This window comes from Aricia agestis, chromosome 13 (assembly GCF_905147365.1).
Source record: "Aricia agestis chromosome 13, ilAriAges1.1, whole genome shotgun sequence".
Classification (NCBI taxonomy): domain Eukaryota; kingdom Metazoa; phylum Arthropoda; class Insecta; order Lepidoptera; family Lycaenidae; genus Aricia; species Aricia agestis.
Window position 1 is genome coordinate 10,232,368 of NC_056418.1, and position 15,279 is coordinate 10,247,646.

Genomic DNA, 15,279 nt, shown 5'->3' on the forward strand with positions numbered 1-15,279 from the left:
TATTACGGAAACCGTACATTTTTCCATAAAAATAGCTTATGTCCCTACTCCCTTCACTTGGTCTAATCTATATCTGTGCCAAATATTGCCATAAAAATTGCTCCAGTAGTTCGTAATTTCTAATATTTCCCCCGTTTTTCCCACATTTTCCTGAGTTTCTTCGGTCGTATTAGTTTTAGCGTGATAATAATAATATATAGTCTTACTCGATAAATGAGCTATCTAACACTGAAATATTTTTAAATCGTTCCTGAGATTAACGCGTTCAAGCAAACATACCCTTCAGGTTTATATTATTAGGTAGGTAAGTATAGATTTTTTTAATTATCGCTTGACAAACCCCAGTCACGATCTAAAAGACTATGAAAAGTACCAATAACAGGGTCATTATATAGGCTCGTAAGTCATAAACATGGGACGATGCATGGTATAATATGGTAGTGATGATGATTATGAATGTAATTTGCATAGTAGCATATGCTTTCCCTTCTTAAAACAACGCTGGAACTCCCAAACTTGTATCTATAAAGAATCAGGAGTTCTCTTAGCACCTTCCGAACCACGGTATACCAGGTATACCTCGGTGTAAAATCTTATTTGTTGGTAGCATATGCTTAGAATACTTCTCACGAAACCGAAGTCACCACAATTATGTTTCCTTATAAATTTTAAGGAGTTCCCTCGATTACTTATGGATCCTTCATCAGATCACCACTTTTGTGAATATAAGAGCAAATTGGTATAATACCCTATATACCAAAAGAAAAATTTTGAAAATCGGTAAACAAACGGCGGAGTAATCGTTGAACATAAGAAAACGAACATAACACCTCCCCCATTTTGAAAGTTGGTTAAAATTGTAGCCTATGTGTTATTCTGATGTATAAGCTATGTTGTTGTAAAGTTTCATTAAAATCCGTTCAGTAGTTTTTGCGAGAAAGAGTAACAAACATCCATACTTCCATACATCTATACATCCATACATCCAAACAAACTTTCGCCTTTATAATATTAGTAGGATAGAGACTATTGAAATTAGAAATCCAAGTTTATCAGAAAACCGGGTTTCTTACTTATAATTTAAGAGCCGTTCAACTGTAAATTTTAGCAACTACCTAGCTGTTGCCCACGGTTTCGTACAAAAACAGTATGTTACGCAAACTCTTAATACTGCGTTTATACTTTTTGCCGAAACGCGTAACATATTCATCCATCCTTACAAACTTTCACATTACAGCAGAATAATGCTTTGTTCTAATAATAAATACAAAACACACATTTGACAACTTGGCGCAACTTGACGCTCCCGCTTCGCAGTCGCTTGGTCGCTCGGTCGGCTTAGGCCAAGTCTATGTGTGTTTTGTAACTAGACTTCTTTTTTTAAACCATTTGACAACTTGACGCTCCCGCTTCGCAGTCGCTTGGTCGCGTAGGTTTGGCCTAAGCTTTAGGTATTGAAATAACGAGGCACAGAATTTCACACAAGTTTTGACATTATATCTAGGGTGTTACAAAACAAAGTGATAATGCTTAAGGGTTCTATTATACCTATGGAGTTAGTAGCGGCATCGAAGGACCAAACTTTTTTGTCATTTATATGGGCAAGCGCCCCAGAGTCATGAATTTTCCCATACAAAAGTAAAAATGTTACTCTTTCAGCGCTGCAACTTTCACTGCGATCGGCGAACTATATACAGGGTGTCACAAAAATAAGTGATAATACTTTAGGGTGTGTACGTGTTCCTTGACGCTCGGGCCCTTGCCCATACAAAAGTGAAAAAATTTTTTCGTCTTTCAGCGCTGCTACTTTCACAGTGAACTCTCTACAAGGAACATGTACACACCCTAAAGTATTATCACTTATTTTTGTTACACACTGTATAAGGGGCCCTTATCACTCAGTTTTATTACACCCTGTATAAAGTTTTGTACCTCCATCCACCTTTTGAACTATATCAACTAGAATAATAGGTCTTATAATATTATATAAAATTCTCGTGTCACAATGTTAGTCACCGTACTCCTCCGAAACAGCTTTACTAAATTTTACCAAATTTTATATGCATTTTCAGTAGGTCTGAGAATCAGCTACTGGGTACTTTTTATATTGATAAGTGCATTTGTTGAATAAATAATAGTAAATTATTACAACTCGAGACTGACAGCGACCATTGTTCGTGCGACGGGATAGCGATGGACGTTGTCATGGTGACATACTTATTTAGTCAGTTCAATAAAATAATACGGGCGAAATACTTTATATGGCAAAGAAAAGTTTGCCGGGACAGCTAGTAATAATATTATAATAAAAGATAATAATGTCCTGCTCTACTACGGAGCAGAAACAGGCACATTGGTCGCTACGAACCACAGAGGAAATTCGTGGCACCAACCCCAACCACATCGTTCAATTTATGAGCAGCAATTCAGCATTGGGTTGGGGACGGTACTCTAATGCAACAATAGATCCTCAAGGGTCGCAGTGACGTCAGGGCTAAATTGACCTGCTTGCAGGACAAAAAAATCTTATCTCACCCTACGAAAGCACTCCGAAAGACTCTGCGAGGCGACCTTGATGCCCCTACAGTTGATATACCACAACGCGCAGTTCATGTTAATCATGGTGATGATGTGGTAATATGCCGTGGTGTGTCGCAGCAGGAACCCGTCCAGCAGAGCACACAGGCTGAGGAGGAAGCACACAGCTAGCAGCAGGCAGCCGATGCTGATGATGACGATGGTAGTCTTCAGGTTTGGGAACTTCAGATCTTGGCCGGTCACTCGGTAGTATCTCACCTGTATGAATGAAAGGTTTTCAGACATAATACTTGCAGGAATTCGTTTATATGCCGAAGAAATTATACCTATTTTTGGGGATAAAAATCTACTATCCTACGTACCAACTTTTTCGGGACTTAAATTATATCTATAGCTGGATTCATTCAAATCCGTTTAATGGTCATAAAGAGTGAAGACATAACAGATAGGTAGACACACTTTCACTATAACTAGAGATCGCCCAATGGTCGAAATTCGACCTTAATTTCAACGACATTAGGACTACTACCTATATTTTGTATAAAAAAAATTGACTTTTTCATATTTTTTTCAACTCTTGTTTCTGGGACTCAGCTGGTCTCAGACTGGCTGTGTAAGCATTGTCTTATAGTCTTATAGATTCAATAAAAAATGTATAATCCATTTTTAATTTGTCACCTTGTTGTCAATGTTGTCAACAGACTTCAACCATAAATAAAAGAGTATAATTCGTATGTAGTGAGGCTTGTCACTCAAAAATCTGTCATTTTCCTAGTGTGTGTAATGTTTTATTTGTTAAAAAAAATGTATGATAAAAGCATTATTTCAAAATAATATTAGCTTGATGCACTCCTTCACCATATAAACTATAACTGTGCAAAATTTCATTCACCTACGTTTCCCCATTTTTCGTCAAAATGGATACAAAGTTTTTGGCTCACGTATTAATATATAGATAATATGTGTGATTAGTTACACAAATAAACATTATAAGAAAGGGATGATAACATAATATAATTAACTAAAATTTTAAATAGCGCTTCCATTTGAGTTCGCTGTAGGCGGGTATGTAACATTATCCATGCTAATATTATAAATGCGAAAGTATCTGTCTGTCTGTCTGTCTCGCTTTCACGCCAAAACTACTGAACCGATTGCAATGAAATTTTGTACACAGTTATTCTAGAATCTGAGAAAGGACATAGGCTACATTTTGATGTGGGAAAATATCTTATTTCCATGAAAATATCGATGAAAATTAATTCGCATTGCGCGTGGCCAGCGCTCATCCCGGGGGTCCTGGGTTCGAGTCCCGCAGGCGGAACAAAAAGTTTTCAATGTTCCTGGGTCTTGGATGTGTATTTAAATAATATTTCAAAAATCTTAAGTATATTTTATGTATAATATTATAAAAAATCCAGAAATATATCGATGCAATGAACATTTTAGTTCTAATACGATTCAACAGATGGCGTTTTATTTTTTACTTCATTGTAACATAGAACTAATCATACTTATTAGTTATTAATTATTATGTTTTTGTTTATAGTTTTTAATACGTTAGAATATTATGTTTAATAATATTATCACTTGGTATAATAATAATCAATCTATCTTATCTTATAGAACTCCTACTGCATTTCTAATATATGTGACAAGTTGACAACAGAAGGCGCTCTAAAATAAAGGAGTTAAAGTGTACAGTGTTGGCCTATATTCCATCCAAAAAATATATCAATGTAATCAACATTTTAATTCTAATGTATGAAAACAGATGGCATTTTATTTTTTTACTTAAATATATTTTATGTATAATATTATAAAAAATCCAGAAATATATCGATGCAATGAACATTTTAGTTCTAATACGATTCAACAGATGGCGTTTCATTTTTTACTTCATTGTAACATAGAACTAATCATACTTATTAGTTACTAGCTGTTGTCCGCGACTTCGTCCGCGTGGACTTTAGTTTATAGCGCGCGGTGTCAACAAAATTCGTGTCAAATTTAAAAACTTTTTAAAACCCTGGTAAGTGGTACCCCTCTTAGGGCCGCGCTACACCGGAATGGCAGCGCTGAAAGTGCTCGCCTCGCCGCTGCCATTCCGGTGTAGCGCGGCCCTTAATTAATCAAAATACCCAAAAACAGCTGTGCAGTGTGCACATAATCTATACTTATATTATAAATGAGAAAGTATCTCTGTCTGTCTGTCTGTCTGTCAGTCTCGCTTTCACGCCAAACGCCAAAACTACCGAACCGATTGTTATGAAATTTTGTATACAGATAGTCTAAAGCCTGAGAAAGGACATAGGCTACTTTTTTACTGGAAGAAAGGGTTGTCAGGGGGTGAAAATGCGTAAATTTGTTCAAATTAAGTTAGTTCCAAAAATTCATAATAGATGGCGCCGTGCGTCTTCTATATCGCGCTGACGCGTGCTCAAAAGTCTTTCTATAAGAGGTGGTATCATCTTACATTTAAGTTTAGATTTTTTTCGATTGTTATATCTATTCTACGGTATTAAAAAACTCAGTACTTTATCTGTGCAGTGACGTAACCTTAAACCTATCAATGATAAATAGTTTATGGGTAAAGTTGTGTAATTAGGGGGCTAAATAAGCTTTAAAATTTGGCATAAAAAATGAAATACTTATTGTGTGCACACTGCACAGCTGTGTTGATTTACGGCCGTTCCCAATATTTGATCTATCTCTGGTTTTGCCCTACTAGAGATAGGAATAGCTCCCATTAGACATTAGAGACATATATTTTATGTCAATTTTGAGCTATTCCTATCTCTAGTAGGGCAAAACCAGAGATAGATCAAATATTGGGAACAGGGTTTTTTTATAAAAGCTTTTGACACCAATTTTGTTGACATCGCGCTTTATAAACTGAAGTCCAAGCGGACGAAGTCGCGGGCAACAGCTAGTTATTCTATACAACTAGCTAGCGCTTATACTGCTATTACATGTTAGCGCTTGTGAATGTCTCTACTTTAAAAGAAGTTAGTCGTAAATGTCGACACGTGCATTGTGTTATGTGTATGGTTTCATAGTTCTTTAGAAAAATTTCTCCATTGTATAGTTTCCTTGACAAGAAACTTTGCCTTGGAAAATATATTATATTAAAAAGGTAGACGCTTTTTGCCGCCATATTAGAAATAAGAGAACAGTAACACAATTACACAGACGTCTGACTAAATCAAATTCGTTCAACAAAGAGACACGCGACGTGATACTGCAATGTTTTTTTTAACCAAGCCTTTGCATCCGTTGTGATTTATACCGTATTTTCAGAGCGAAGTAACCACTCTTCAAATATTGTAGTGCCTAGGACAAGATTTTATTGTACATATCCGGTTGCCCAAGCACATACGGCATTCAACATAGTTGACCTAGTCCAGAGGAAAGAACTAGTCAATACGTCTGGGACCAACTATGTGCGGGTTTCCTCGCGATGTTTTCCTTCACCGTACGAGCGTCCGTATTATGTACTTGAGATCAGAAAATGTCTCGTTGGTACACGCCTCCACCCGGGATCGAACCTGCACCCTCTACGAGTGCGAACTAAAGGTATACGCATTAGGCCACGGACGTTCTTTGTTTTTTAAAGCTATCTGAAATCACCCGTATTATTATGTGTGCGTGCGCCCGATCGATTTAATATGAATATATATAATATAGTCTACTGTGTAACATCATTTATATGGTGCATTATTTCTTGACATAAATGAACGTAAAGAGTGAAATAGGAGTACAATATAAAACTTTCTTATGGAAGGGCGGTATCTGTATCTAATGAAAGTATTTCAGGGTTATTGTAAAGTTGGCAACACCGGGGGCATGTGAAACTTCCGAGATACTTTGTTGGTTCTGTACCTCATTGTTTGATGGAAATTAAAACTTCTATACACCTTCTTATTCTCGTGTTCATTGTCAGGTAAATGTTTTAGATTTAGAAATATGTTATTAGGTAGGCGGAGTTGTTTTGTTAGTTTTCTAATAGAAGGAAGCTAGGTACGAAAATATATAAAACCTTACTTTCTTTTATACTTAGGCTTATAGAATCATATTTGACGCGCAGAAGACAGTATACAGCAATTAAACGGCTAAATTTAAAGACACTTCTAGAGGAACTCCATTTATCTGAAATGAGACACCTTATTTACGGTGTGCCACAAGGTAGTGTTTTGGGCCCCTTATTATTCCTAATTTATATAAATGACTCCCTAAATCAATTAAGAAACCATTGACATTATTTGCTGACGACAGTACTGTAATTATACCCTGTGACAATTTAAATAACTATGAAATTGACATTAATAATATATTGACATCTATTATTTCTTGGCTTAATAAAAATAACCTAAAAATAAATTTAGTAATTAACATACAATAATTTTGTTACTAAGTATATTGTACGAGTTTTCCACCAGACTACACTTTACGAAGTCGTCTAGTTTTATAAAAAGAAGGCTATTAAAAACTTAACCGCCTTCTTTATTGGAGAAGTCGGGTAAAAAGGTGTGCTTATATAATTGGTCGCTGTTAAGCATTTGTGTACCCACAAACATTTTTTTGTCAAATTTTGAATGCAGTCTTGTTCTAAATGATCTAAAGAACATAACTGCATTCATAACTCAATACTTAGGTACGCAATTTTTGTGGGTTAGTACGCGAATGCTTAACAGCGTCAAATTATGAATACTCACATCGTAAATTAATACGATTGCCACCTAGCGTAAATAATAAATGTATTATGGACTCAAAGCCCTTGGCTTCGTAAGCTTGTTCCGATAAATTAGTATAACCTACCCACTATGTCATCCATACATAATGTCCTTAATATTATTATAAATGCGAAAGTCTATCTGTTACCTCTTCACGCCCAAACTGCTGAAGACATTTTGCTGAAATTTGGTATGGGGATACTTTGAGTCCCGGTAAAGGACGTAGGATATTTTATGCCGAAAAATGTACGGTTTCGGCGAGATAAACTAATTTCGGCACAACGGAGTTGCTTATAAAATATCCTTTTCCTACGAGCACTTTCTAAACTCATCTTATTATTTATTTTCTTTATCATTCAATACGGAATACAGTCCACATTAAGGATAACTTACCGAATCCAAATCTAGTAACCGAAATCAAGGATCGACATCCTTTCTGTAACTTAGTTATAGAGTAACTTACTTGAAACTTTCCTCAGATAGTTTTCTATATCGCGACATGGTTCGGCCATAAAGTTAATATACTTAGCGGAATAGAGAAACAAAGGCCTGAGCAAGAGAGATGTCACAGTCGGTGTCAGCTGCAAGTTGCGGTCCGTCTGTGGCCAACTTAAGACGAAGAAGGCCGAGTAGATTCGAATTTCAAATTCAAAATCAGAACTTACTTGAAACTTTCCCCAGCTGGTTTTGCAAATCGCGACCTGCTGGGCCACGCCCCATCCGACGAACGGGATCCAGAAATGCGGCACGAGAAAAGAGGCCCATTTACGGCAGGACTGCACGGCAGTCCTGCAGTGAATGGGCCTTTTAACGAAGACCGAATAGATTCGAATTTTAAATTCAAAATCAGAACTTACTTGAATCTTCCCCCAGCTGGTTTTGTCAATCGCGACCTGGTGGGCCACGCCCCATCCGATGAACGGGATCCAGAAGTGCGGCACAAGAAAGGCGATGAAGAGGACGTAGTACTAGATGTAGTCGTCGAACTCACAAATTCAAAATTCGAAATTTGAACTTACTTGAAACTTTCCGCAGCTATGCTCTGACCACTTAAAGCGTGACTCTCGTAGCATACATTTAGTATGCTACGAAGGTCGCGCTTAAACTGGTCGCACCATAGAAGACCGAGTAGATTCGAATTTCAAATTCAAAATCAGAACTTACTTGAAACCTCCCCAGCTGGTCTTGTAAATCGCGACTAGGTGGGCCACGCCCCATCCGACGAAGGAGAACCAGATGTGCGGCACGAAGAAGGCGAAGAAGAGGATCAAGTAGATGTAGTCGTCGAACTCCCAAATCGAAAATTCGAAATTAGAACTTACTTGGAACTTGCCGAGTAAATTCGAATTTCAAATTCAAAATCAGAACTTACTTGAAACTTCCCCCAGCTGGTCTTGTAAATCGCGACCTGCTGGGCCACGCCCCATCCGACGAAAGGTATCCAGAAGTGCGGCACGAGGAATGCGACGAAGAGGATCGAGTAGATGTAGTCGTCGAACTTCTTGATAGAGCGCAGTATCATGATGCGTTCGTAGCCGACAGCGAGGACGATGACGGTGGTGACGATGTAGAAGAATATCGCGTAGGCGGTGGCGCGGGACCGCCAGCTGAACGTGATTGTACCTGGGAGGAGGTTTTATGTATTTTATAGAGTAAATAAAATATATACATTCTGTTTCGAGAGTTTTAAATGTGAGTGCCTATAACTTTGCACAAAATAATTATATTCGCTTATCAATCCGATTTTTTTAAAGAGATTGACGATCTGTGGCTCAGTTTGTGGGCTGTCGGTAGCTCAAACCGAGGGTCGCGGGTTCGAATCCCGCCGACGGAACAAAAAGTTTTCATAGTTCGTGAGTCATGGATGTGTATTAAATATGTGTATCATATAACAAAAATCTTATATATATATATATATATATATATATATATATATATATATATATAAGATTTTTGTTATATGATACACTCAATCGAAAAGTAAAATACTAGCGGCCCGTCCCGGCTTCGCACGGGTGGACATTGATTTCTAAATATATTTTTTTCAATCTTTATTTCTTAGTCAATCTTTATGTTAAGCAGAACATAAAAGTGGTTTACACTATTTAGCCTGTAACTACTTTATTATAATTATTATACACATTTTTATTGTATTTTTTATTTTATTTTAAGTGTTATGTTTGATTATTTTATCCTTACCTACAGAAGATACTATTTTTTATACTATTTTACTATTTTGCAATTTCTAAATGTATTTTTTTTTGTTTAAAGTATTTTATGTTCAGCAGAATTAATGTAGTATTCCAATGGTAAAAGAATCTTTCAAATCGGTCCAGTAGTTTCGGAGCCTATTCAAGACAAACCAATAAACAATCAAATCTTTCCTCTTTATAATAGTAGTGTAGATATATATATAGTATTTTCATTTGGGATTTTGAAGCAGAAAAACGGTACAGTTTCCGGGAATGAACACGGTATATACTTACTATAATAATGTTATAATGACTTAAGTCACATTGTTTTTTTCACTAGATAATCCTTCTGAATCCTAAAACGTGTTAAAGGACCATAATATCAAGCTTTTACGTGACCGGTTGAAATTCCGATAAAAATTCTCAATTTTCACCCCACAGAGCAAGTATTTCAGACATGTAGGTTTTCACGAATCTTTAAACCTGTGAGGCGGCCCCGGCCGCCCACAATATGAATTCTATTTTTCCGAAATATCTCTACAAAAAGCATTTAAATCTATTATTTTTAGAACTTTCTTTTTAAAACCTTTTCGATTGAGTGTAGCAAAAATTGTACAACCTTGTTATTTTAAATTCAGAAAGGATTTAAATTCAGAAAAGATAGGCTGTAGGCTCATTTGTACAACGTGTTAGAAAACTAAGTAAGTAATAATACAAAAGGTTGTGTATAGGTCCTTTGTATAGAATTCGCTATGAAAGTAGCAATTGCTGAAAGAATAACTTTTGACTTCTGTGTTTCTTTAAGAAATGCCCCAATGCAAAGTCATGAATTTATCCATACTTATATATTTTTTTTAAAGTAACTCCTTCAGCGTTACTAGAATAAACTCTATAATTATGAGGGACATAATATATTAAAGGTACACACCCTTTTAGTATTATCACTTTGTTTTGTTACACCCTGTATACAGGGTGCAATTAAACATTCCTGCCAATTTTTTTCCAGAGAGTTCATTAAACAAAAAAAAATTGGGTGTTAAGTACGTTTTTTCAATGACATATTTATCCTATTTAAAATCGTTGGAGAAAGGTCACTCGCGGCGCGGGGGAATGAGCGGGGGTAACGCAGGGGGAGGCGCGCGCGCGGGGTCACATCACGCGCGAGCGACGCGTCGTGTCCATTAATTGTAGTGTTTTTTAGGATAACTTTCGGAAGCTATTTCTCAATATTTTAGTACTGAGTGATTATAAAAGAAAAAAATACGTATATTTTTATTTTTAACAAGGATTAATATATCAAAATTTGGCAGGAAGGTTTAATTGCACCCTGTATTAGACACTCATAATTTTTGTAATTGCCCTCTTACAAGATCTCTCTCATCTCGAAAACTATAATGCCACACGTAAAACCCTTAAGCGCATTGGAATAAGATTGATGTGGTGGTTACCTGGTGTCAAAACACATTACGCAACTTTGAACCTTACCACTATAACAATAAGGTCTACAATGTACCTGGTCGTGACCTGGTGATAGGCATGACGGCCAGTGCTCGGAACAGCACCAGCAGCAGCTTGTGGTCGCGGTAGAACTGGTCGTGGATCTCGCAGATGTCGCCATCTTGCGAGGACAGGAGGTAGCGTTGTTCACGCTCCTGGAAATACTTATTTGTTTTTTTAATCCGTACTAATAATAATAAACTGTTGTTTCTCGCAACTTTGTTTCTCGCGTCAAAAATTGCAAAAATTGTTTGTGATGTTTTATTTATACCTATAGAATAATAGAATATCTTTTTTTTTATGAAATAAGGAGGCAAACGAGCAAACGGGTTACCTGATGGAAAGCAACTTCCGTCGCCCATGGAAACTCGCAGCATCAGAAGAGCTGCAAGTGCGTTGACGGCCTTTTAAGAGGGAACAGGGTAATAAGGGAGGTTAAGGAAGGGAAGGGAATAGGGTAGGGGATTGGGCCTCCGGTAAACTCACTCACTCGGCGAAACACAGCGCAAGCGCTGTTTCACGCCGGTTTTCTGTGAGAACGTAGTATTTTTCCGGTCGAGCCGACCCATTCGTGCCGAAGCATGGCTCTCCTACGTATAAAAATCTGATGGTCATCTATTGATTGTGCTCTGTGCTCAACAGGCCCGGATCTAGGAGGGGGCGAGAGGGTGCACGTGCCCCGGGCGGCAAAGATTGGGGGGCGGCCGGAGGCCACCTCCCAATCTTTTGTCGCTTTCTTCACCGCCGCGTGCACCACCGGTGGCCCACCGCGCTACCCTGTCAACGTTGTTTCGCTGAATTATATCTGTTGTTGGCTTGTAGGCGTCCCTTGTCACCAGGGACCTCGGCCTGACTTCTCATCACCGCCACTTCAATTCAACATAGTTCCGTAGAACTCATTCTGCGGTTAAAACCTATGTGACCATGAAAATTATTACCTATTTTTGCTTGGAGGGCGGCAAATTGGGATTTTGCTCCCCCCTTTTTAAAACGTACGGAACATCTTCACCAGGCCCGGTGCTCAAGATGTTCCGTGATCACATGGCCTATTTTTGCTCTATAGGTACGGTTGATCCTTCATGCGCGAGTCCGACTCGCACTTGGCCGATTTTTTTAAATTTCTGTAACTTTAGCTCTTTGTGGCTCTAGGTAGTTACAATAATTTGTGATACTCCTAGGCTGGTATAAATAGTCAGTACTTAAGATGCGACCCGGTCTCAAGACGCGGTTCGGCTCTGTGATTGGTCCAAATTTTGACAGCCAATCAATCACAGAGCCTGAACCACAGTATAGCAATATGACATATCCCTACAGTAGTGAAACGAATGTACTTGCGCAGAGCAACGGAGGAGTACCCGCGGGGAAGCGGGCGGCGCGGGCCCGCGTACACCAACTCGCGGAGTTTGTGTACCTGCGCCCACAGGGGTGACGTTGGCGCGTTGTCTACGAACTTTGTGTTGTAAAACGATAACTTATCTTATAAACAATGGGATATTATAATAAATGTTCAGTGTACTGTGTACGGATGTAAATCTGATTCAAAAAACAAAAAGGATTTAAATTTTCATAAATATCGGCTCACAGTTTATACAAATATTGTGTTGACCTTGGCGGCATGTATTTGCATCTCTGTTTTATTGTTTACGTTGTAAGTGTAACAAGGAGAGAAACAATATAGAATAAATTAAAAATCTGTCAAATACCCTGTTACATACTAATTAGTACCTACCTACCCAGGTACACATATCAAGTGTAACATACCGCGCCCTTACCGCGCACGTAAAAAGAGTTTTGAAGTGCTTCTGTTACACCTGACGTGTGATTAATTGTTGGATATTTTATACATATATTCGAAATTTCGAATGCGTCTTCATTATTTTAATCCTTCGATCGTGATTCGTGGATCCTTGGAAATCTATTGTTATTCTATTGTGTGTCGCTCACCGGTGAGCTTATGGGGCTTGATGGGTTAATTAATTTTTTAAATAGAGAGCTAAAATCATCTAAAAATAAAGTTTCACGTAAACAATCTGGCAGTACGACATAATATGTACGATTCATCTACCGGCTCAAAAATTTCCTTTCCGCTCCGGTCAAGACCTTGCTGGTCCAGTCCCTTATCTTTCCTATAATTAACTATGGTGACGTGTGCTGTTTAGATCTTAATGCCGAAAAACTCGATAAACTCGACCGATTGTTTAATAATTGCCTCCGATAATATTCAACCTTCGAAAATACGACCATGTTTCTTCGTATCGCTCCAAGCTACTCTGGTTACCAGTACGTCAGTGCCGCTCTGTGCAGGCACTGTGTGTGCTATATTCACTGCTGCATCATCCCCATACTCCCGAATATCTCGCCCCTCACTTTCAATACCGTTGCAGCAGGCACGATAAAAACCTCCGATCCACTTCAAATCAGATTTTAAGTTGCCCTTCTTACAAGTCAAGTTCCGTCCACTCTTCTTTTAATATCCAGGCTATTCTCCTCTGGAACGCTCTTCCTCCGGAAATCAGGATGTCAAAAACCAGAGATACTTTTAAGCGAAGGGTACGTGAGTTTTACTTGAAACAGTTGGCAGACTCTTAGTTTTCATAATTTATGGCATAAATAGTATACGTGGGAGAGCCATGCTTCGGCACGAATGGGTCGGCTCGAGCGGATAAATACCACGTTCTCACAGAAAACCGGCGTGAAACAGCGCTTGCGCTGTGTTTCGCCGAGTGAGTTAGTTTACCGGAGGCCCAATCCAATCCAAATGTCATCGGTGTCATCGTGCGACGTCAAAGGCGTTTCGTTACTGTAGGGACTAATATTGCTATACTGTGGCCTGAACCGTGTCTTGTGACCGAGATGCATCTTGAGTACTGACTATTTATACTGTACCTAAACTCATAGTCAAGTAGTTTTATTTCTCTAGTATCTTTCTCGTCAACGGCTCATCGTGCTGACCATATCGTGTCACCTTTCTAACGGCACGAGGCCTAGTTAAATGCTACTTCTAACGGCCGTTCCCAATATTTGATCTATCTCTGGTTTTGCCCTACTAGAGATAGGAATAGCGACAGTATATTATAAGTTTATGGGAATAGCTCACATTAGACATTAGAGACATATATTTTATGTCAATTCAATGTTAGCTGCGATCGGTTGTATGCACTGATCTCCATTATACAAGTATGTATAATGGAGGTCAGTGGTTGTATGTCAAACCAGAGATAGATTGAATATTGGGAACGGCCGTAAAAATATAATTGTATTGAGAACAGTAAGGAAAAGTTGGATGAGTGACAGATTTGAATATCGAATAAAAATATATTTTTAGAGCTTACCTGGATACCTACTGTACACATCAAGTCGATTCTTACAATTGAATGCACATTGCAGTATCGGAAAAGCCGCAGAATTTTAAAACTTACGCCTACGAGAATAAGATCGGTACTCACGTAATCACGCTGCGACTTGTCATACACAGACTTGTTCATCTGCACATTTTTCATTTCGTTTCTGAGGAGAGAGTTGTTTATTCCCTCCTCGAACAGATGGTCTGGTATCATCATGGTCATTGTTCTTTCTTGGAGAATATTCAATTTACTTATTCTTCTTGAGCAGTCTTATTTCTTGAACTCCAACGTGACTCCAACGCTGCTTAAGGGGGCGACTAACCCTAAAATGTCGATTTTATAATTCATTTTTATACTTGAAAATAAGCCCCGAATTATTTCATTTTCTAAAATTAGATACTACATTATATTTCCGAGAATTCGATCTGAGCAAAAACACGATATCTTAAAATTTTCTCGATAGAAAAAAATCACAAAGATGCATCTAATTTTCACGAATTTTTCATTTATTGCCATAACCGTGCATTGAACTATTTTAACATATTGTATAAAATTCTATCATTGAGAGATCGACCTAGCGGATTTTTAAAATGTTGTATATTTATCGAGTTATTGAGAAAAAACTAATTTGGTGATGAATCCGCGTCGTTCTTTTTCACTTGGCATATGAAAGACGTGAGTGTGAAGAGAGAAGGACGACGTTTGATTTTTGGGGTTAGTCGCCCTCTTAAGCAAGCGGTCAGTTCAAACCGAAACAAAACGCGATGCGGAGATATAATACGAAATTCCCGCTATCTAACATTTCAATTTTGCATTACATTTGCATGCCTCGTTAGTCGTTACATGTCGTTACGTCTCGTTTCGATGAACTACGAACTGTAAACTAAAATTTGCAGAAAGTCTAAAGCTGCACAGTTAATTACTGCGTTTGATTGTGGCAACGTCGCCTCAAAAACTGCTTGGTTTTTGAGGCGA

The 15,279-nt window shown here is 38.1% G+C and overlaps 1 protein-coding gene across 1 annotated transcript in view; it reads right to left on the reverse strand.

The window, feature by feature from the left end:
- Window positions 1–14,608, reverse strand: part of LOC121733268 (gustatory and odorant receptor 22-like) — a 24,191-nt gene extending 9,583 nt beyond the window's left edge. The window contains exons 1-4 of the mRNA XM_042123487.1: window positions 14,407–14,608; window positions 10,977–11,115; window positions 8,644–8,894; window positions 2,536–2,796 (exon numbers count right to left, since the gene is read on the reverse strand). Of these exons, the coding sequence (XP_041979421.1) occupies window positions 2,536–2,796; window positions 8,644–8,894; window positions 10,977–11,115; window positions 14,407–14,526 (771 nt within the window). The 5' untranslated portion in view covers window positions 14,527–14,608. The remainder of the gene's footprint in view (window positions 1–2,535; window positions 2,797–8,643; window positions 8,895–10,976; window positions 11,116–14,406) is intronic.
- Window positions 14,609–15,279: the final 671 nt, after the last annotated feature.